At 37.7% G+C, this 21942-nt stretch overlaps 2 protein-coding genes across 3 annotated transcripts in view; both read right to left on the minus strand.

Moving 5' to 3' along the window:
- Positions 1-1664: 1664 nt before the first annotated feature.
- SPX (spexin hormone) lies at positions 1665-7971 on the minus strand. The gene is made up of 6 exons (XM_012640998.1): positions 7815-7971; positions 7361-7441; positions 7177-7234; positions 6586-6648; positions 5193-5276; positions 1665-1805 (listed from the first exon to the last, which is right to left on the minus strand). The coding sequence occupies exons 1-6, from the start codon at positions 7818-7820 to the stop codon at positions 1747-1749; spliced, it is 351 nt and encodes a 116-aa protein (XP_012496452.1). The 5' UTR covers positions 7821-7971; the 3' UTR covers positions 1665-1746.
- Positions 7972-16695: 8724 nt separating this feature from the next.
- GOLT1B (golgi transport 1B) overlaps positions 16696-21942 on the minus strand; it is a 16167-nt gene continuing 10920 nt past the window's right edge. Inside the window, exons 4-5 of one of the 2 annotated variants that reach the window (XM_012641021.1) lie at positions 21820-21901; positions 16696-19208 (exon numbers count right to left, since the gene is read on the minus strand). In XM_012641021.1, the coding sequence (XP_012496475.1) occupies positions 19170-19208; positions 21820-21901 (121 nt within the window). In that variant the 3' untranslated portion in view covers positions 16696-19169. The remainder of the gene's footprint in view (positions 19209-21819; positions 21902-21942) is intronic. The other variant, XM_012641022.1, reaches the window with a different exon arrangement.

The following is a 21942-nucleotide window of genomic DNA, read 5'->3' on the forward strand; positions in this document are numbered from 1 at the left end:
CATATGGTGTGAAAGCTTTTTGATCTATGATCAGTTATATAAAAATGTAGGAATAAAGAGAATTGCAAAGACATTCTAAGATAGTTGAAAAGCAAACTGGGGAGAGGGACTTTTGTAATTTAAAAGTACATTTGTATGGTGAAACATTCAAGAAATTCTCGTACTTATAGTACTTGGAACTATATTTTAACAACCATTGGTCAGTTAGACAGCTTTTTAAAACATTGTTTAGTACGAAATACTTGAAATTGTTCTGGGTAGTTAGTTGTGGGAAGAATTATTTCATAAGATAGATGTTAAAAGTGTTCACGAAGTAAACATAATATTTGAATAGCCAATATGTACAAATTTATGTCTGATGAGTAAATAATTTTCAATAAATCGGACATATGCACTACCTAATAAATCAACTTTAAAATCAAATCAGAATTAATGACAGGTGCCTATTATAATACCACACAAACTTTTAATACTCACATATCATTTTTGGACAGAGGTTAATGTTACATTAAGTTGAATTTAGTTTCATTATTCAATTCTGACACAAGATACAGACAAATCTTATAAGCAGGGTTTTGATTTTTTAACACAGAAATTACAATTCCAAATTACAGAGACATTCACATAAAGATATTCTTTGGCTACAAAATAATGGCTATATACTGATGACAATAAGAATTAACAATACTTTCCACTTATAACATTTATCAGTCACAATTCTGAATTAATTAGGTAAAAATAATTAACATGATGGTCATATTATAATTGCAAATAAATATATTATTATGCTTGCTGAAAGGGTGTGTGTGTGTGTGTGTGTGTGTATGTATTCGTATGGCATTGAATTCACATTGACTTTGAAAAGGAGTAAATTAGGCATATTGCCATGCACTTATGTTATCTGGGTGCCTTAACGTAGTGTTATGATGTCACATCAAGGCTAGAGCTCTAGGCAGTTAGAATAAGCAGAGTATTTGCATCTGTTGAGCCTGTTTGGTCCTGGAAAATGGGTTCCTTTTAAAAAACTGTTTGATCCCTTTATGTGGTATATGCACAAGCAGAGTGTGTCTCCATCAGCTTATTTCCCAGTAACATGTAGATCCACGTTTCTAAACAGAATTCAGGGAGATTCCCGAAGAGCACAAGGGGAGCTCTGGATCTTCAGTGAACCTTCCACCTCACCGGTTGTCCTCCCAGCAGCCACACTGAAGTGTTCTTATCACAGGGCTTCTCCCCAGTCATCCAATTTCCCTTCTTAAAAAGTTATTCAACCTGGATGAACTACAGAGAGACATACTCTCTTTTTTCCCATCCTGCCATGCTTGCCAACCTCCTCCAGAGGGGGAAAAGCGAAAACAGCGAGGGAGAATCTCTCTTGAGTGACAACGAAGTGCAAGTGGAATGAAAAAACCAACAAGTAAGATCAAGACAGGTACTAGCTGTGTAAGAAAAGGCAAGAGCACTTTCGAGTCTTCAGCTTTGTCATTATAAATGTTCTAAAAAACTCAAGAGCAAGACACAAGGTGATCTAAACCTTTTGCTGATCTAAACAGGACCTGAAGCAATGAAAGAAGGCGATGATGTTCTCAGCTAAGAACTCTACATTTCTTTTGCTTCTGAAAGAATAAAACTAGCTATGCATGTTCCTAAGATTACAAATGGAATAAAAAGGGTCCAAGGGTTTTATTCACGTGGTTCATGTTTTCAACAGAATAGAACTATAATTGCACATAATCTGATATATCTTCACCAGTTTATCAGACTGCCCTTCAGGTATCTGGTTTGATCAAAGTTTTCTTCTTCATCTGTAAGAAAAAAAAATTACTTAAACACACATTCTGTATTTATTAATAAAAGAGTAAAAGGCGAAATGAAGAGAACCTCAGGAAATAAACATTTAACCCCCTAAGTTATATTAACTTGTGGACTCTGCTACTGAAAACTCTCCCAAAATGGGTTTGGATTTGTTTGGTTTTAAAAATTTTCCCCTCAGCTTTAGATAGATTGGGAAATTCAAATTTTACATCTGAATCTTTATAATGAATGAAACTACAACATGATACATTTGAGGGCCACATGTCTTGCTCTGATAAATTGCCTCATGTCTAAAATACCCATCATTACAATCATTCACTTTCATCAAAAGACTGTCTCTAACTGCCTGTTAAAAATGCATCTTACTTGGGAAAGATAACATGGGGACACATTTACAAATTTTCCTTTATTAGGTGAGCTAGAGTTATGGGGAGGAAATGAGACAAAAAGAAGAGACAAAAATCGGTAAGTGTTCCAAATATTGAATTTAAAAAAATTTCGTCTTGGATACAGCATCCTCTACTTATTATTCAACTATTCCTCACCTAGCCCTCCAATACCTAGTACCTGCTTTCTCTTAACTCTGCAGCTTACTTTCTTATACCAAATTCCCTCTAAATCAAATTCCCTTTCAGACAGGGACCAGCAGCAGCAAATTGTGTCACTGGGGAGGAGCTGAGGAGAAGTCTTGTGAGCCACTGCTTAATGTCCCCTGAGTTCTGTATTCTTACTAACCATTCTGTTACAGTTGATGCTCTGATTACTCCCTTCTTGGAACTTTCCATTCTTGATTCTGGGATACTGTATTATTCTGCTTTTCCTCTTATATTTCTGCGTGCTCCTTTTAATATCCTTTCACTAATACTATTTCCCCCTTCTTCCCTTGCATTTTGGGTGTTTTCCAAGGCAAATCTTTTATTATCTGTCCTTCCTCCGCTATATCTAAGCTCTGGGGGAGAATCTCCATTTTTATGGTTTCAACCTTTACGAACCATCTCTGAATTTCCAGTTGTTCTCAAACCTGACCAATCATAAGAATGTGGGGGGAAATTCTTAAGGATGCAGATTCTGGGGCTTTACTCAAGTAATACAGAATCAGAATCTCTGGGCCTAAGGCCAAGAAATCTGTATTTTTCAGTAAGCTCTCCAGGTAACTCTGAAGTAAGCAGTCCACAGACGCATAGTGGAGAACCACTGACCTACCTGTCTTTATTCATTAAAATGTCCCTTTGACCTCGAAATGAACCCTTCTCCATATTCACAGAAACTTTCATTCTTTATTATCATCTTCACCGTTGTAAACTCTCACGCACACCACTTTAAAAATGTGCTTGACTTTGGATTCTCTTTTATATCTTTAGTGAACAGGGATCCCATCTTTTCTTCTTTCCATTTGTAACATTTCATTTTATATCTTTAGTGAACAGGGATCCCGTCTTGTCTTCTTTCCAGTATGGCTCAGAGTTGAGCCTCTTCATCTGCTCCCATTGACTGACTGCACCTCCTCACTTCACCCCTGTATTATTTTCTGATTTCTTATGGGTTCCCCACTTCAACTTTTTCTCTTTGATACACTCCATTTGACAGCTGGCATGGCATAACTGAAAGAGCTGTAGAGTCACAAAGACTTGAGCTAAAATCCCAATATAATTCCTTACTACCTGCATGGCTTTAAGAAAGTAAACATACCTCTTGAAGGCTCAGTTTTCTGAGCTCTGAAGATTAGCAATAACATCTGACAGAGAGTCAGTGCTCCCATATTGTAGCTGTTGTTATTTCTCTTATTGTTACCCTATGTGTCATAACCAGACTCTCTTTCTTTACTATGCCATCTCTCTGCAGAAAATCCATAGGTCATCCCATTCATTCTCCAATAAAGATCAAGTTACCTTCTGTCTTCATCCGAGTTCCACTATGTACCCGATATGCGATGGTGGACAAGTTATTCATCTTTCTGTGCCTTTATTTCCTCTTCTGTAAAATGTGGATAAGAGTGCCTACCTCCTAGGGTTATTGTGAGGATTAAATGTACACATCCAATATGGAGTGCTTAGAACAGTGCCTGGCCCATTGCATTACAGTGAGCATTAAATCATTTTTAGCTCGTAGTAGCAGTGGCAGTAGCAATAACTCTATCATAACCACTACTCCTATGTTCTGCTATTTCACTGGCTGCTTACCTTATATTTTCATTGCAAAGGCTATTCTATTGCCTGCTTTTGCTTAATCTACTTTCCTCTCTGCCTGCCACAGTACATGGCACCTAGCAGGCATAAATACTTATTTGCTGATTGATATAATCCCCTGTATGCCCAAGTTAGCCATGGCCTTGCTCTGAGTTCAAAAGACCTCTTTATCCCACTCTCTTCTACTTGTCTCTCATAGGAATTTTTTCACAACAAAGCCAAAGCTTGAAGCCAGAAAGTGCCTTCTGCTCTCTTCCCATCTCCCACATGGCCCATTTAATACTAGGCACAGAGCACATATGATTTCTCCAACAGCAAAGATGTCAGTGAACTAGGGCAGCAACACGTGCTTTGACCAATGGACAATACATGTATTTTTTAAAACATTTAAAAATTTAAATTATGTCCTAAATATGGCATCATTATAATTTTTGAAAGAGAACATTCTAGGTCTATTTATTATGCTTTGATGACTTCTTAATAGTCATAAGAATTATATACTTTGCTTCATTGGGTTCTTGTAGAGACCTTGAACATGGGTACATCATCACTTCATTATAAGCAGCAGAGCTGGGATTTAGACCCAGGATTTTTAGACTCCAAAGACCTGTTTGACCCATTACTAAGATGCCTTAATTCAACTGGTAGTTTTAATGCTACCTGGACAGAGTGCCTCTATTTGAAGATTACATCTAATCCTGGTATAGAAGAAGCTATAAAAACATAATGAAAATGACACAGGCTTAGAATCAGAACTGGCCCATATCTATTGGACTGAACCATATGAGACTGCTGTGTTTATAAGTAAAAAATGATTGACTTCTAGCAATTTTATTTTGGTTTAACTTTTAAGAGTGAGCAATTGGATTTGTGGTTATTTAATCTTTCTGACCTTAGTTTGTTCAACAATAAAACAATGAAGATGGACTTTGAGCTCTTTCAGTTTTAAGAGTTCAAAAAAAAAAGTTTACAATAGCCTATGGATTGTGAAATGCATGTAAAATTCCCCAGTCTCACCCGTGGAAATGTTTTTATATTCTTGGGACTCATTTTAATGAGCAATATACTGGTCTTTATAGAATAAACATCTCTGTGAATTTCTGGGTGGGCAGGGGTTATACTCAACACAGAATCCCAAAAGTAAGCAAAGCCACTCTGTCCTGCAGTTGAAAGAGGTCACTATACTTGTACCTTCTTGTGGTTTCTGTAAGGAAGCCAGTAATAGGGCTGCTGTCTCTGGAAGAGTTAGCAGTTCAGGATTTGGGCTTCGTCTTTCTGGAGAAACAAAAATGTATACAGATTCTGTTAGCATTTAAATATTCATATAGGTAAATCCTATTCTAGTATGCTATAATACTAAAAATACCTCTATGAAATAGATTTTTGACCCCTAAGCAAAAGGCTTCTTCCACAGAAGACTGATTTTTATAAATTGAAACATTTCACATTTCTCTTGGGAATGGCCTACAAGTGGTTAGGCTGAGTATATGTGCAGGGTATGGATGAGAATTTTAAGGATTAAGACAAGAGCCCATGAGAAACGTCCCCCTTCACGGTTTAAAATGGGAGGTTTGGACAAAAGCTTTAGATGTTTTCCTGCATGGAGCCTGTATTATGTCCTCTCTTCTTACTTTCAAAGCAGTTTGAGATAATAATCTACATTCTTGGCCACATCTAAGGTGATTATTTGACTCAACCAGCACCTGCTAAGTGTTCAAAGTTATTTCAAACCTAAGTTGACAAAAGACAAATGATTCTAATTCAATACAAATCATGATTTTCAATCTGGGGGCAACTGAAGTGGGAAAGCAAACCCTACCCTCATAAAATATATAAGCTTAATTACACTGCAAGCTTGAAGAAGCTAAACAAAAATTTGTTAAGCATCTACTCTGTGCTCAGCACAATGTTTGGTATTTTTCAAAATAAGTATACTTTTTATTTTTAGCATTTCAATCTTTGAAATTTTATCAAATTGTACCGTGATTTGTTTTTTAATTCAATGGCATGAGAAGGTTTATCATGAAAACTAACAGACCCTGCTTCCATTCTTCATGGCCCCTACTTACTTATTTTTGATTTTGAGCCTTTTGATAGCTCTTTCTAGTAATATGATAGACGCACATATTTGAAGTTCCCAGGTAAGTTCCCATTCTAATAGTGTTTAAGAAGAAGCTGAATAAAGGTCTTACATAAATGCGCAGGTACATTTTTAGAAGCATTTGTATAGTTTTTTCTATTCTTCCCCCTCTGAGCTAAACCCCAGGCCTTGCCTGTCCCAGAATAGTGACTCCCTGGGACGTCAGCACGCTGGGTGGTCTGAACAGCTGCGCCCCAGCCTCCCCCGCCCCTGCCACTGTTAGTCGCCGCTGGACGTCGCGATCCCCAGCTCCAGCGCTCGGCGTCCTGTCGCCGATGCCCACCTGGCTGAACCACGGATGACCGCGTCTCAGGGCGGCCTCCGAGCCGCGTCCTCGGGAGGGGAGGCGCTTGCTTTCGGCGCCAGGGCGGAGCGAGCCCTGCCCTCCCCATCCTGCTCGAAGTCACGGCGTCAGCGCCCGGGCTCCCTTATAAGGTCACTCACCCGGCAGTGGCCGGTCGGAGAGGTCCTTCCTCCGGCTCTGGTCGGAGAGGAAGCGGCGCCCCTCTGCAAAAGCGAGACGTGCGTCTCAGCGCCCGCCGGGCCGGGACGATCGGGGGTTGAGGCACCGCCGCTCGGCACCGCGCAGTGCCCAGGCCGGGACGTGGTGGCGCTGCGCCCGGTCGGGGTCGCACTGGGCTGCCGGGTTCCAGCGCTCCGAGCCCGGCGCCCTGGAGACCCGGAGCAAAGCCCCGCGCCCCGCAGGACGCCGCAGGGGCGCTTTGGAGCGGAGGTCGCAGCAGACGTCGCGGTCCCGAGCGGGAGCGATGTTTCCCAGGCAACCCCAGAGTCCCCAAGTGCGCCAAGAAACGGCAACCCTCCAGTTTAGGATGGAGGATTTCTAATAACCAGGGAGTCTTTCCCTCCCACCGGCCTCCCTCACCCACCTGTCTCTTTTATTAACAGTTGGCCAGGATGGCCACGATTAAAAACAAACTCAGCACTATTCGCTGTCCATCTATCTGTTCATGGATTCGCGCACGCCGAAGGGTCTTCCATTATTGTTGCAGGAAGAGCAAAGGGCTTGCAACTTACGTGCTCCTTTTAGGTAGAGCATCGCTTGCGGAGTCCAGTTCCTTCTCTCAAACAGTCCCTATAAACCGGGCAGAAGAGAAACATTGCAGCCCAATCCTCTATTCGAGAAAGAGGAAAAAGAAAGAAAAAGTAAAAAAGAGAAAGAGCAGCGTGGCCACACAGCGCACGTTTCGCATTTGATTACCTGCGGAGCGCTGCTGGAGTTTCCCAGGAAAGAAAACACCAGGAAAAGAGCCAAGATTGTTGCTGCCAGACTTCTGAGTCCCTGCATAAAACGATCAACCAAAGAGGGTCATTTCTGTGCGGATGGGAATCTTCTGCTTCCTCCCTTGATGCCTGGACGATAACAAACCCCTTACTTCTGTGTTCTGTTTTAATACTCAGGATGCAGAGGTGTTTCTCCAGTCTACCTTCTAGTTAATCTAGAAGATTCCACTTAAAAAAATTATTTAGAAATACGTTATTTTCATTACATTACCCACATAAGGAATTGAGTAAATAAGTGAATTTTTTTCTTAGTAAAATCAAATGATTCTGTTATTCTAAAGTCATATTTATGAAACATAAAATAGGTAAAAAGCTATAAAGCTTTTTATAAAATAGCTAAAAAGTCACAAATGAATAAAACCTTTACTTACCTTCATGTTTTACTTCTTTTCAGAACTCTGCAATAACTATAGCTTTACCTGTGAGTTTTCTGATCTTGTTCTGAACTTGGGACTTTTAAAATCTTGGTGTCAAGGAGCCCCTCCCCCGCTGCAGTGGAGTTAGGGAGTCCACAGGGACATCCTGTCAATCATCAAGACTGAGAGAATCCGATGACTCCTCTAGGGAGATTCAATTGCAGGAAGTAGAGGAAAGATTGATGTGTGGACATTATTCATTTAGAAACTGACCACATTAGCCAGGAGACATTCTGAATGTATCAGCATCATTGCTTTGCTTTTCCTACTAGCTGCCCCAAACATTGTATTATCATTATTATTAATGAAAACAATCAATAGTCCAAGGCAGAATCAAAAGTAAATGAATAAGTAAGGAAATTTGTCTTGGGTAACTAGCTATCAAGCTATTACTGACAGCTAACGCTGAATCAGTTAGAAATGAGAAGGTTAGGAAATCTCAATGGAATTTAACATCAGTCATTCACTTAATTATCTGTGCATTAAATTATTTACCAAATGTTTATTGAATGCCTACTATGAGTTAGACAATCCTCCTTTTAGTTCAAGAGACATAGCCATACACTGAAAAGACATGGTCTATGCTTTGATCAAACTTACCTTCTTGTCAGGGGAGAAATACCCTAAACTGATGAACAGATGAATAAGGTACAGTAGTCACCCCTTATTCATGGGAAGGGCGGCTATGTTCCAAGACCCACAGTGGACAACTGAAACCAAGGAGATAGATATACATATATATACACAATATATACTATGTTTTTTTCCTGTCTGACAACTGAGACAGCTAATAAATGACTAACTTGCAGGTAGTGTATACATGTGGACATGATGGACGAACTGATGACTCACGTCCCAGGTGGGATGAAGCAAGAGATTTCGTGACACTACTCAGAATAGTGCTCAATTTAAAACTTATGAGTTGTTTATTTCTGGAATTTTCCATTTAATATTTTCAGACTGTTGTTGACCATGGATAACTGAAACCATGGCAAGTGAAACTGTGGAGAAGTGGGGACTACTGTAATTAAAGAACGTTTCCAGTTATTAAGTAAAACTAAGTGAGATGATGTGATAGGGTAAGTGGTGGGCTACATCTGGGATGATAAAAATAGAGGGGAGTCTTGAAAGATAAGGTGAAGTCAAACACGGGCTAAGCTGGGGTGGGAATTAGTATTCCAGGCGTTCTCAGCAGTAGAAAGAAGAGCAAAACTTTGAGACAGCAAAGAGCTTGGCCTATTTGAGGAAGAGGAAGGAGGCCAGTGGAGGCACAGTTGAGGGTAACAGGGGGGAACACTTTGAAATGAGGGTGGAGGGAGGCATGGGCCAGTTCTACGGAAATATGGTTATAAGCAAAAGATGATGATGACTCAGACTGAGCTGGTTTAGGCAGGGAAAGGAGAGCTGTACATGAATTTGGGATATATGTTGGAGGTAGAAAATACAGGACTTATGGATCAATGGGATGTGAGACTATGAGAAAAATATTAAATAAATCAAGGATGATGAGTCTTAGGTTTGTAGCTCAAACACCGGGTAAATGATGAAGCAATTTGCTGAAATTGAAGAGACTTCTTAAGGACCCAGTTAAGAGAGGGAAAATTAAGAGTTGCCTTATGAGCATATTAAAATTAAAATGATTATCAGATATCCAAGTAGAATCATGAAGTAGGCAGTTAGAAATGCAAAACTCTATAGAGCTCAGCAAAGAGGTTACCAGGCTACAGATTTTATTTTTTCAAAGGCAAGAATGGTTAGCCTTAAGAATTCTAGAATTTTAAGGCCAGAAAAAGACTGGGATAGAATGAGAACACTTAGGGAGTGAAGGGAGCCAAAGAAGACAAGCAGGGACAGAGCCATGAAAATAAACAAAAAGAAAGAGCAGAGGAAGAGACAGAAAAGAAGGTTGAGGTAGAGAGTCGGAAAGAAAGGAGAAATTCCAGGGGACCCTGATGCCATGGAAGCCAAGAGAAGATCTAATAATACTGAGAGCTCAAGCAATATGAGCTCCAAGAAGTACCCACTGAGTTTGGAAATATGATGATTTTTGAGGATAGAAGCAAGATTGGTGTGGCATGAATAGTGAATAGGATATGACAAAATAAAGTCAAGTGCAGACAACCTATATTTAGAAATGTCACAAAAGAAGGGGAAGAAAAATGAGGATTTTTTTAAAGATGTTTGAATGTGGTGGAGATTTGATATTCTTTTTGGCCTCCTAGTAACATCTGGATACTTTTGTTTTTAGGAAATTCTTAAAATTCCTTAAATTATGAATTATGGAATTATGCGTCTTGTCGGGAGGCAGAGTCTTCCTTCTATTGTACAAGCTGAAAAATGCCAGATCGTTCTCTAGCCTCCCTATTGGGTAGCGTGTGGACACGTGGAGAGGCTTCACCAATCAGATGTAGCTGCTCAGGCTGGCAGTCTGGAGCCGGGATGGGAAAAGCACCCTGGTGGTGAAGCAGTGGTTGTAGTGGGATTGGGTTTCTGGAACAATACTAGCTACAGTGCTAGGCAGATCCCAGCATCCAGTGCTTGAGGCGGTGGTGATGCCAGCAGCAATGTTCTTATAATAGAGTCTTCTTTTGCCTAAATCCACCGGGTTTGTTGGTTTCTGTTGATGACAACTTAGAAAACTTTTGTAAGACATGTATATCGATGATGATGAGCAGTAGAGAAGGAGAAATTGATGATGTAGAAGAAAGAGAAGATAAAAGAAGGAAATTCTTAGAAGGCAAGAGGGATAGAATGACAACATATCAATATTCAGCTGAAAGAGCTATATATACAGATACTGAATAAGGACCTGAGTAACTGTCATATGCTAAGTTACCATGGATAATAGAGATGGTTCCCATCTTAGTCCATTCAGGCTGTTGTAACAAAATACAATAAGCTGGGTAGCTTATATACAACAGAAATTCACTACTCAGTTCTGAAGGCTAGGAACTCCAGGATCAAGGCACCAGCCAGCATGCATGGGTTCTGGTGAGGGCCCTTTTCTGGGTTGCAGACTTCTAACTTCTCTGCAGTGTCTTTACATCACGTGAGAGGCAAATAAGCTCCCTAGGGCTCCTTTTATAAGGGCCCTAATCCCATTTATGAGGGCTCCATCCTCATGACCTAGTCACCTCCCATAGGCCTCATCTCTTAATATCATCACATTGGGGTTTAGGATTTTAACATACAAATTTTGGGGAAACACATTCAGATCACAGCAATTTCTTTTTCAGGGCAGTGGTTCTCAGGCATTAATGTGCATAGGAATCACCTGGGAATCTTGTTAAAATGCAAATTCTGATTCAGTACGGCTGAGGGGGGCGCTCAAATTCTGCATTTCTAATAAACTCCCAGGTGATGCCGATGGGTGCTACTGACGCTTGGACATTTTGAGTGGCAAAGCTTTAGCGGATATAATGATGAAAACTATACCTCAGAGTCTGCATGGCTGGGAGAATGGCTAGAAATAGAAATATCAGGAAGTTTGAGGAGGGAGCAGATGGTTTGTTTGGGACTGAAGTTTGAGAGGCTGATGCTATCTATCTGCAAATACTTGAAAAAGAGAGGTTGGAATTTGGGTTCTGATATTGAGACTTGACAGTCACATGCAGACAGAAAAACTGAGGTTTGGGTAGTAAATGAGAATGGAATATAGAAAGCACCTTGCAGGTAGAAACTGGAGAACTATTTACTGTCTTTAAGGAATAACCAAAGCAAGAGAGAGACAGAATCATCAGTACAATGTTTTATTCCAGTCTTAGGAGAGGAGAAAGATAAAAACTAAGGACCAAAAGGTTAATACTAAAACTGGATAAAATTTTAATACTGCTTTAAATGTTATAATTTAGGATTTTAATTTCAAAGGATTGTAGCAATTTCCTTCAAAAAAGAGTAATAAAAGAAATAAAATATGCTGTGATTATGTTTTAAATAAAGTCACAAGTGAACTCCAATTACTAGGTTACCTAACAGATAAGTAAAATGCCTTTCTCCCTTCTCCATACTCAAAACACAAAGGTTTTAGGAAGAGGATAGGAAAATGAATCACCAATAAAACATGTTTTGAACTTACAATTTTAAGGAAAAGTAAATAAATGGGTGATTTGTTTATAATAGTTCAGCTAATGAATTCACAAGCAGATGTTTTACGTCAAAGCTGCCATTTTCAGTTTAACATGCACAAATGAAGAGGATGGTTTTGGCATATTATCAATACTGCAGTCTTATTAAGAGTAACATGACAGAATGTGTTTCTTCTAAGAGGATTTCCAAAGGGCATTGGCCCCCAATAAAATGTTTTTGTTAAATCACAAAACTTTAAACGATTTTTACAGGTCTAAACCAAGAGATCAACCATCATTGTTTAAATGGCATTATTTCAGGGTTAGTGATTATTGTGTTCATATGGAAAACAGCTGCCATCTTGGATAAGGTTACCTGGACAATATGGCTATTATGGTACAAAATGTCCAAGTTACTTTTTTGATGACAGAATAGAGAGAAATTGGGATGGTATAGTATCATGGGTTCAATCTCCTACCCAGGCTTTATTTTCTGCTGGGGCCAAGTCAGCCCCTTAGGCTAGTTGTCTCAAAAACAGGTGGAAGAAGTCATTTCCCCCAAGGGCTACCAGTTTTAGGAGGGGATTTAATGCATTAGCCAATGGCTTTATCCTGTCTTCCTTTTTACTAAAGGCCTCCATCCCTAGTGAACTCACATTGTGGGATAGATAATGTTGAAATTCCTCTATTTATAAACCCTTTCAGAATATCTAGGGGGAGGGAGAATATGAAGATATTAGTTTTCTGAGGAAGTTAAAAGAAATTCCATCTAGGGAGTTGGGGCTAGATAAAGAAAAGTAAAGCAGGGAAGGCTAAAGTTCACTTACCTTGCCTTATTTCCTAAATTGGAATATCTTATTGCTCGTTCTCCAAATGACCAGGCATAGTGCGTGTGAATGAATGTACAGTCACCATTACTACAGGATAACTCACAGCACATGGCTGCTAACGGTGGTCTACTTAGTTCTTTGAGGAATTTCCATACTGTTTTCCATTGAGGTTATACTAATTTGCCATCCCACCAACAGTGTATAAGCATTTCTTTCTCTCTGCATCTATTGTTTTTGGACACCAGCATCTCTTGTTTCTGGACTTTTTAATAAAAGCCACTCTAACTGGGGTAAGGTGAGATCTCATTGTAGTTTTAATTTGCATTTCCCTTATGATTAGTGATGTTGAGCATTTTTTCATATGTTTCCTGGCCATTTGTTGTTCTTTTGAGAAGTATCTGTTCATGTCTTTTGCCCATTTTTTCATAGGTTTTTTTTTTTGTTTTTTTCTTACTGATTTGCTTCAGTTCTTTGTAAATTCTAGTTATTAGCCCTTTATCTGATGTATAGCTTGTGAATATTTTCTCCCATTCTGTAAGTTGTCTATTTGCTCTGTTGATTGTTTCCTTAGCTGTACAGAAGCTTTTTAGTTTAATCAAATCCCATTTATTAATTTTTATTGTTGCCATAATTGACACTGGGGTCTTTTTAATAAATTCTTTGCCTAAGCCCATACCTAGAAGAGTTTTCTCTACATTTTCCTCTAGAATTCTTATGGTTTCATGCCTTAGATCTAAGTCTTTTATCCATCTTGAATTAATTTTTGTCAGTGGTGAGAGGTAGGGGTCCTGCTTCATTCTTGTACATGTGGCTATACAATTTTCTCAGCACAATTTATTGAATAGGGCTTCATTTCCCCAGTGTATGTTGTTGTCTGTTTGTCAAAGATATGTAGGTTGTAGGTTTTATGTCTGAGTTCTCTGTTCTGCTCCATTGGTGTATGTCTCTATTTTTGTACCAATACCATGGTGTTTTGGTTACTATAGCCTTGCAGTATAGTTTGAAGTCTGGTAATGTGATGACTGTAGTTTTGTTATTTTTGCTGAAGATTGCTTTGGCTATTTGGGCTCTTTTCTGGTTCCAAACAAAGTGTAGAATTATTTTTTCTAGATCTGTGAAGTATGACTTTGATAACTTGATAGGGATTGTGTTGAATTTGTAAATCACTTTGGGTAGTATGGACATTTTAACAAGGTTGTTTCTGCCTTTCCTTAAGCATGGTATGTTTTTCCACTTGTTTGTATCCTCTCCAATTTCTTTCCTCATAGTTTTGTAGCTCTCCTTGTAAAGAACTTTCACCTCCTTGGTTAAATATATTCCTAGGTATTTTATTTTCTTTGTAGCTATTGTGAATGGTATTGAGTCTTTGATCTGACTCTTGGTTTGACTATTATCAGTATATAGGAATGCAACTGGAAGGAAGCCTGCTTTCCAACCTCTTGCGTCAGTCTCTTTGGAGCATCAACTGTCCAAACTCTGGGATCACGCATGTTCTCACACTATTCTATGTTTGTGGCTTGCATGGGGTTGTGGGAGTGGAAAAGCCTCCAAGAAACTTGGTAGCCTGCTGGTCACCAGAGGCTTTAGGGAGGGAGAGAGGGATCCCCCCATACCCCTTCACTGGGCTCCAAGCCTCTCTGGGTTTGATCCTCACTGATATCCCCTTTCCTTTATCTTCTTCCTTCTCTGGTTCACAATTTTCCTCTGAAAGTTCCCCGGCAGGCTCTGGCACTTCTATGATCTACACTTTAGCTGCATCTCCTCTCCCCAATCCTCTATCTGAAATCCTACCTTTTCTCCGGGAAAGTCCGGCAAGCGATGTCTCTAGTCGGCCATCTTGCCGCCTCCTCAGTAGCCTCCCTTTCAAGAAGGGCAGCCAATCTGTAGGCATCGTCTTTCCTTCATCCATGATTCCTGCTTTCCCTATTGACAAGCTGCTGGGTGCAGTAAAGTCAGATTCTCAAGTCATAAGGAATGCGAGGCAGAAAGGTAGTGACTTCTGCAGGAGCCAGACCATTAGATTCCACTTTCTGGCTGATTAAAAACCTGCTTCCGGCCGGGCGCGGTGGCTCACGCCTGTAATCCCAGCACTCTGGGAGGCCGAGGCGGGCGGATTGTTTGAGCTCAGGAGTTCGAAACCAGCCTGAGCAAGAGCGAAACCCCAGCTCTACTAAAAATAGAAAGAAATTAATTGGACAACTAAAAATATATAGAAAAAATTAGCCGGGCATGGTGGCGCATGCCTGTAGTCCCAGCTACTGGGGAGGCTGAGGCAGAAGGATTCCTTGAGTCCAGGAGTTTGAGGTTGCTGTGAGCTAGGCTGACGCCACGGCACTCACTCTAGCCCGGGCAACAAAAGCGAGACTGTCTCAAAAAAAAACAAAAACAACAACAAAAAAACCCCTGCTTCCATGAGGCTGATTTCAATACATAAGAGGTGATCAGTGGGGATAGCACTGGAAGAGCTGGAAGAATTAACTTTCATTTATTCAACCAACATTTACTGAGCACCTACTAAATGCCAGGGACTGGGATACAAATGTGGGTAACAGGAGACCTTGAACCTGAAGAATCTTTTTCATAGCTAAATCAATACAAAGCAAGTGGAAAGTTCTAAGAGAGGGCAAGAAAGGAGAAACTGTTTTTGCCTACTGGGTCAGGAAACATGATAGAGGTGACATTTTAATTAGGCTTTGAGAGTTAAGGTAAGGTCATGGAAAAGCATGTTAGTCAGTCGATGAATTTTGAGCATGCTACTTATATTCAACCTCCTGCATGTACACAGGCAGCAGAAGGACAGAGGTTGGGACCTTTCAGTCATGGACACAGTTAGAGATGCTGGATATTTAATAACAGATTCAAGACTTCCAGTTTACCTGACAATTGTCAAGGCTTGTAGTTTAATTACTGAATTCAACAAATAGGGGTAGACTTGGCCAGTGGTTTTTTGATCTTAACAAAATTTGCCCTCAAAAACACTGCAGATGTTAAGTGGTTTTATTTAGGTGACAAATACTTAAGTATTAGATATTCCTTCCATTTTAGGAAAAAATATTTAAGCATTTCTCCACTAATTTCTAAATTCACTGTCCGCGTCTTAACTTTTGCAATTAATGGTGGCAATCATAGCAGCTTTCAGTAAACTGACCCAACTGCCTGTAGCAGTAGAAATTCAATAGCAGCTTCTGGATGCACAAGTAGCAGTCAGTTCTGAATCCCTAAGCCTACATTAAAAAAGAAATTCTCTCCCCCCCCCAAAAAAAAGAAAGAAAAAAAGAAAAACCTACAATAAGATGAATACATATATACAGAGTTGTAAATAAATCACATCTCAAGACAAAACTCCCAGAGTTAAAGCTGATGTCATTTTTTTTTTTCTCCAGAGATACCTTCTGAAAATACATGATCAATCACACTGAAGACTAAACAGTCCTTTTAAATTCTGACTGGGAGAAAATAAGAGGTTAGGATATCTAGACCACAAATTCTTCTTCCATCATTTGTTTGCAGGACAACTCAGGAGGAGTTTTTGGAAATAAGGCTAAGAATTTACAAGTAATTTAAAATTTATAAACTCTTCATGGGCAGGTACCACTTCCTGTTCTCCTGCATTCAGTGTGGGACTTTTAGTGTTCAAGAGGTACTCGCAGTGTCTGTTAAATGACCAAATGGTCAAATGGTTGGCAGATCTTAGAGTCTGATTTTTTAAAATAGCATATTGCCCAAGGCAAGTGACTTTTTTATAGTTTTCAAAATTAAGAATGCTTTTGCTTACTTGAAATCTATTTGTATTTATGAGAACATTTAAACAATTTGGAAATGAAAGATGTGAAGACAAGAAGAAGAAAATTGCATATGAAGCTAATTAAAAAAATGAGGTGGGTTATTTTGCAATGCTAAGTTTTAGAATTTCGTAATAAAGATACACTTGACCACCAATTAATAGAAAAGTACCCTTTTATTGAGAGGTAAGACAAGTGTATTTACAATATTCAATTGTTAGATAATATAATCTGATGGTGAGACTTTTTAAAGCAGCAGTATTACAATTTATAAGGGGAAAAGAAAAACATTCCAAATTATGTTTCTGTTACAGAAAATACACTTAAACAATGACAGAAACACTTAAGGCTAAGTAGTATTAGACCTTTTCCTCCATCTCGATAGAAATAATCAAAGTACATTTTTGTCACAAAGACAGAAGGCTGATTTTGGAAAGGAAGAAACAACAGGATGTATAGTGTTTTCTATCAGAAGACTAGTATGTTTAAAAATAGAGCCTCATCAAGGGTTCTGAATAAGAAATTTAACAATGCTGCCAAGCAGTCCCAAACTCACATTTGATATTAATTGCAGACTCATTTAAAACTGAAAACTGCTCCAGCCTCTCAATCTTACTAAGGACTGGGAGATTATCAAATTCTTTCAAGTCCAATAATGCTTTCTGAAATAAGTTGTTGAAAAAGGGATCTCTGTAACAGTGCAAAGAACATTTTGATAGAAATTCATGTCTACAAAGGAGTTAAATAATATAGACGTTCCTTACATTAACAGATACTGTTCTTGCTCTAAAAAGGTATAACAGAATTATCTAGCCACTGTAAATAACATGGGTTGGTCAAAAATATGTATAACAGAGTTCTACAGGGCACCTTATATAAGTCAATCCTCAAGGTATGTATATTTGACACTCTCCAAGTGAGGATATTACTCTTTTGAAGAATATTAGACACAACATTAGGCTCTTATTATTCCATGAACTATTGAGGTAGGAGTCTCCATTTGTCAATATTATCGCATTTTCACAGATATTGTAAGTCAAATGCAAGTACCAAAAAAGACAGTAATCCACAAGACTGAACCATTACACTATATACCAAGTCTTTCCTTCTTTAGATGAGCGAGATTGGGTGTTCTCTGTGCATCAAGATTTAACTAAAAATAACACAAGGTGTAATATATTTTTGTAGACATGTTTGTAAATAAATACCACAAATTTCAATTATAATTTTATGCATTAAAAAGCTGTGCAACTGTTAAAAAAAGGCAACAGTGCAATCATTAGTGGTAAAACAAATAGTACTATGGCTGTTGAAATTTGTTCTATGTCTGCCACAAAAGCTGCCACTGGAAAACTAAAGAAGAAACAACTGGTGTTTCCTACTGTCAATCAGCAATTGTAGGAAAAAAACATTATTTTTTTAGTGTCATGTTTTTAAAAAACTATCGCCAGTTTAATTACAACGAAATAACTTTAGCATGTGAACTCAGGTATTTTCTTGATTAATTCAAGATGAAGAGTGAATATGAAGCATATATCATGCATAATGATTTTTGTAGGTAAGGAAAAAGGTGAAAATAAGGGAAAACTCAGATTAAATAAACGGCCCTTAAAAAAGTCATAAGTTTAACCTTTTAACATGTTACATGTCTTAAAGTAAACATTACCAAAAGTTAGTAATTTTAATTTATGAAAAACAAAATAAAAACCACTGCTAAAATAAAAAAAGTAAAAAAAAAAAAAAATAAAGAAAAAAGTAAAAAAACATCATGACATGGAAAAAATCCATTTGGTTTTCATCATTTAGTATCTTAAATAAAAGACTATTTAAGGAAACAAGCTATGTAACAGACTACTTCATGGTCAAGAGTGTTTTTTGTTAAACGCTTACATGTAATGAATGATATAGATACTTAGCAGGTCAGATTCCCAAGAAGTAGAGTATTTCCAGGGTGTGTTGCTAACCAAAAAGTGCTTAGTCAGCTATAATTTAGGACCTAAAAGTAAACCTTTGCATACTCCAACAAAGAATATCTAGTTTAGATTTTCACCTGGTTTTAAAATATCGAGATTCAGAAGAATGACAAAAGTTTTATTTTAACCATGTTTATAAAAAAAAGTGATTCATACATCAAAACTGGGTTTTCCTTGGTTTTAATACATTAAAATGACATAATCCAATCTAACTCATGCATCACTTTCAGAGACACAGTGCAACTGGAAATATTTTTGCCATTGCAGTGGATATTTCTAAAAAGCAAACACCTATGGGTGCTCCTGAGCCTTCAAAATAAAAAGAAAAGAAACAGGCACCACAGTTCTCTAAGGATGGCTGTGTTTCACAAATGTACACTGTAGAAAAACAACACAAATAGCCTTCAAGAGTTTCAATATGCACTGTAACATGGATTTCATCTCCCTCAGTTTGCTTGCTGACTTCTTAGATCACTTGACTAGAAGCCTGTTTTCATTGCTTCTTTGCTAATTGCTGTTGGTACTTTGTAGGCTACACGTTTTAAACTTCTGTAAAGAGCATTACAAGCTATTTCATGTAATTTAATTTTGTGCTGAATATTCTTCAAAGGATTTTATAAATAATACAATATTTTAAATGAGTCTTCAAATTCAATTGCTGTTATACCATATTGTTGCTTTCTCCAACTTTATCTACAAACTGTAAGGAGAAGAAAAACAGAAAATTAAAGAAAGCCTATAGCATTGTAAAACACTATATTAACATTTTAAATGTTGATTTAAAAACCCAGCTTTACAAGAAGATTTGTGAAAATTTAAGGTATGACCGACAATGATTAATCCAGTACTACTCACCACTATCTTCTGACACATTAATGTGTTAAAAAATTTTTTTCTAAAAGTTGTTTTCGCATGACATGTTATACATATGAATTTAAGGGTGCAACATGAAAAATGCAACACAATGAATAAAAAAATTATATAAAATGAAGATAACACTGCTAGCTTAACAAAAAAAATTAAAAAATAAAAAACTGAAATGTCAGCCATTCATGCATTAATGAACCCAATAAGATATTTCAACTGACCATTACTGTGGATCTCTTCTGGGCCTACGTAGTCTTTGAACAAACAGATTTAACTCCATTAAGTTCGATAATTAACAACAGTTATTGACTAAAAATACTTTAAATGTGTATTCTGGACTTCAGACTGAAAGTGGCAATGACATTAAAACAGATTTAATGATGCAAGCATAAATTTATAATTGTTGAATATAAATTTTAGCATTTTAGTGGTTATTTACTTTGGTTACTCCACCCCAAACATAATTTGGCTTTCTTCAGAATTCCAGATGGTGATGTAAAGATTGAAACAAAGTACTGTATATAATTAGTGGAGATGTTAAAAGTTATATAACTCAAATGGTTTTAATATTATAAAATTCTAGCAATCATCTAACCATTTTTATTTCACTATTCACATTTTTACTTAAGCATTTATTATAATGAAGTTAATGGTAGGAAACAATCTATTGTATTGGGTGTCCATTTATGCAAATACTGCAGAATCCTTAAATTAAGGACACAAATAATTACAACTCTATAACTAGCAAGTTTCAGTAAATTCAAAAGCCATTCTAAGTATAAACAATACTGGCTACTGTATGAGTTTGGCGATAAATGCAAATGAAATCAGGGTATACTCCTATAAGCCTAGGTTCCAGCTTGTTTTATATTATCACAAATAGGTGACCGGCACACTGAATCTAAAAGTTGTTCTGAAAAATTCATGGATTCATTAGAATTTTAAGGTAAATTTAAGTGGAGATAAAGCACAACACTCTCTCTCCAAAAGTAACTTGAAATACCTAGGCTTTCTTGGCTATAAGGTTTTGAGTCTAAAATTAACCTGGGGATGGAAATGGGATTAGGCTTATAGTAGTACTTATTTTTCTATGGGTAAGCCATCCTTCAGCTCTTTGAGAATTCAGTAAATGTTATGGAACTTCTCTCTAAAAACCATTTACAAAAATCAGTAAATAACGTTAGGAAGCTGATAGACTCTCTGGACCTAACTAGAACTTGTGGTCTTTCTATTTGCCTTTAAAGCCAGTTTATCCTAGTTGTTCAGGATAGACTTGGAACTATGAAACTGATCCAAAGGATATGCATACTTCTGATGTGGGTCAGATCTAGAGCCAAAAGGACTGTCCCCAACTCAGCTGAATTCCAGACTACCCAGATTCTTTTAGAACTTAAGGATTTTGTTTAGTTTTGAAACTTAAGGATGTAGGTTAAAAGAAAGTCATCTGCACTTGTCTTGAAATTGACTAAGTTTCCTGAGGTCAATGAAATGCCATCCTTCATTCATTTGTTCAGCAAAAATGCTTTGAGTTTTCCATTATATGCCAGGTATTATGCTGGTCCATGAAGGGACAGTCTGTCTCTGCTGTCAAGGACTGTAGTTTCATGTGGAAGCCTTTTTTTTGATAATTAAAAACAGAAGTAAATGTTATGATGCGGTGTGCACAGGAATGCTATAGAAGCACAGCCCAAGCCAGCCATAGGGAGTTAGGAAAGCTTTTTCTAAGGAGGCAATATATAAGTTGCATTCTGAGCTTCCACTAAGAGATGTTGTTATAATCGCCAAGCTAGCAGTTTAGTACCAAACATTTGCTGAATGAATATTGAATGAAGGAAGAGACTTCACTTGTCAATTTTTAAAATGTTCTCTTTAACTTTTATTATCTGATTTGACTCTTTATTTTGTCAAGGTGGAAACTAAGGCACATACTGGGAAATGAATTTGAAAAGATTGTTCAAATTGTGGATAGATCTGGGAACAGAATCTTACTATCTGACTCCTAGTATAATCGTGTTTTATTTAACTGTCTTAATCCACTCCACTTGGTGATACAGTCAGGGAAAGAAAGTATTTGCAAGAAATAATGGTTTCCTTTTTATATTATTGCTTCTAAAATTAGAGAGTATATAAAACTGAATGGAAAAATGCCTTGAACTCTCAAAGAGAAAGGTAGCATAGCATATCAATCTGAGTAATACTAAAAAATACAGAATATTAAAAATGGATACGATGAAACAAACTTCAGGTTTTACAGGTTTAGCAATGATTATTTTCTGGTATTCATGGTAACTATGACCTATGTGATGTAACCATTTACATCATAATAAAAACTCATCAATTATTCAATCATGTATCAATTACTCAAGTTTCTAGAAGTAAAAAGCATCAAAGAGTATGTATTTTGACGGTTTATAAAACATATTGCTAAATTCATGATCACTTACTGATCTAATTCCAGGTAAATTTAAGAGCGATCCAAGGACTGGCACTCTTCTAATAAAGCCAACAACCACAGGAAAGAAGCCCCTGGGAGAGGGAAAAAAGAAAGTTCATAAAATTTACATATT

The sequence above is a fragment of the Propithecus coquereli genome, unplaced genomic scaffold (assembly GCF_000956105.1).
Source record: "Propithecus coquereli isolate 6110/MARCELLA unplaced genomic scaffold, Pcoq_1.0 Scaffold16, whole genome shotgun sequence".
Classification (NCBI taxonomy): Eukaryota; Metazoa; Chordata; class Mammalia; order Primates; family Indriidae; genus Propithecus; species Propithecus coquereli.

Bases quoted from the DNA above. Each gene is read 5' to 3' on its own strand.
- SPX (XM_012640998.1), bottom strand. The intron at 6,649-7,176 runs GTAAGTTGCAAG...TCGCTTTTGCAG, and splicing joins GCTCTACCTAAAAGGAGCAC to AGGGGCGCCGCTTCCTCTCC. The intron at 1,806-5,192 runs GTACAAGTATAG...TTTTTCTTACAG, and splicing joins CTTACAGAAACCACAAGAAG to ATGAAGAAGAAAACTTTGAT.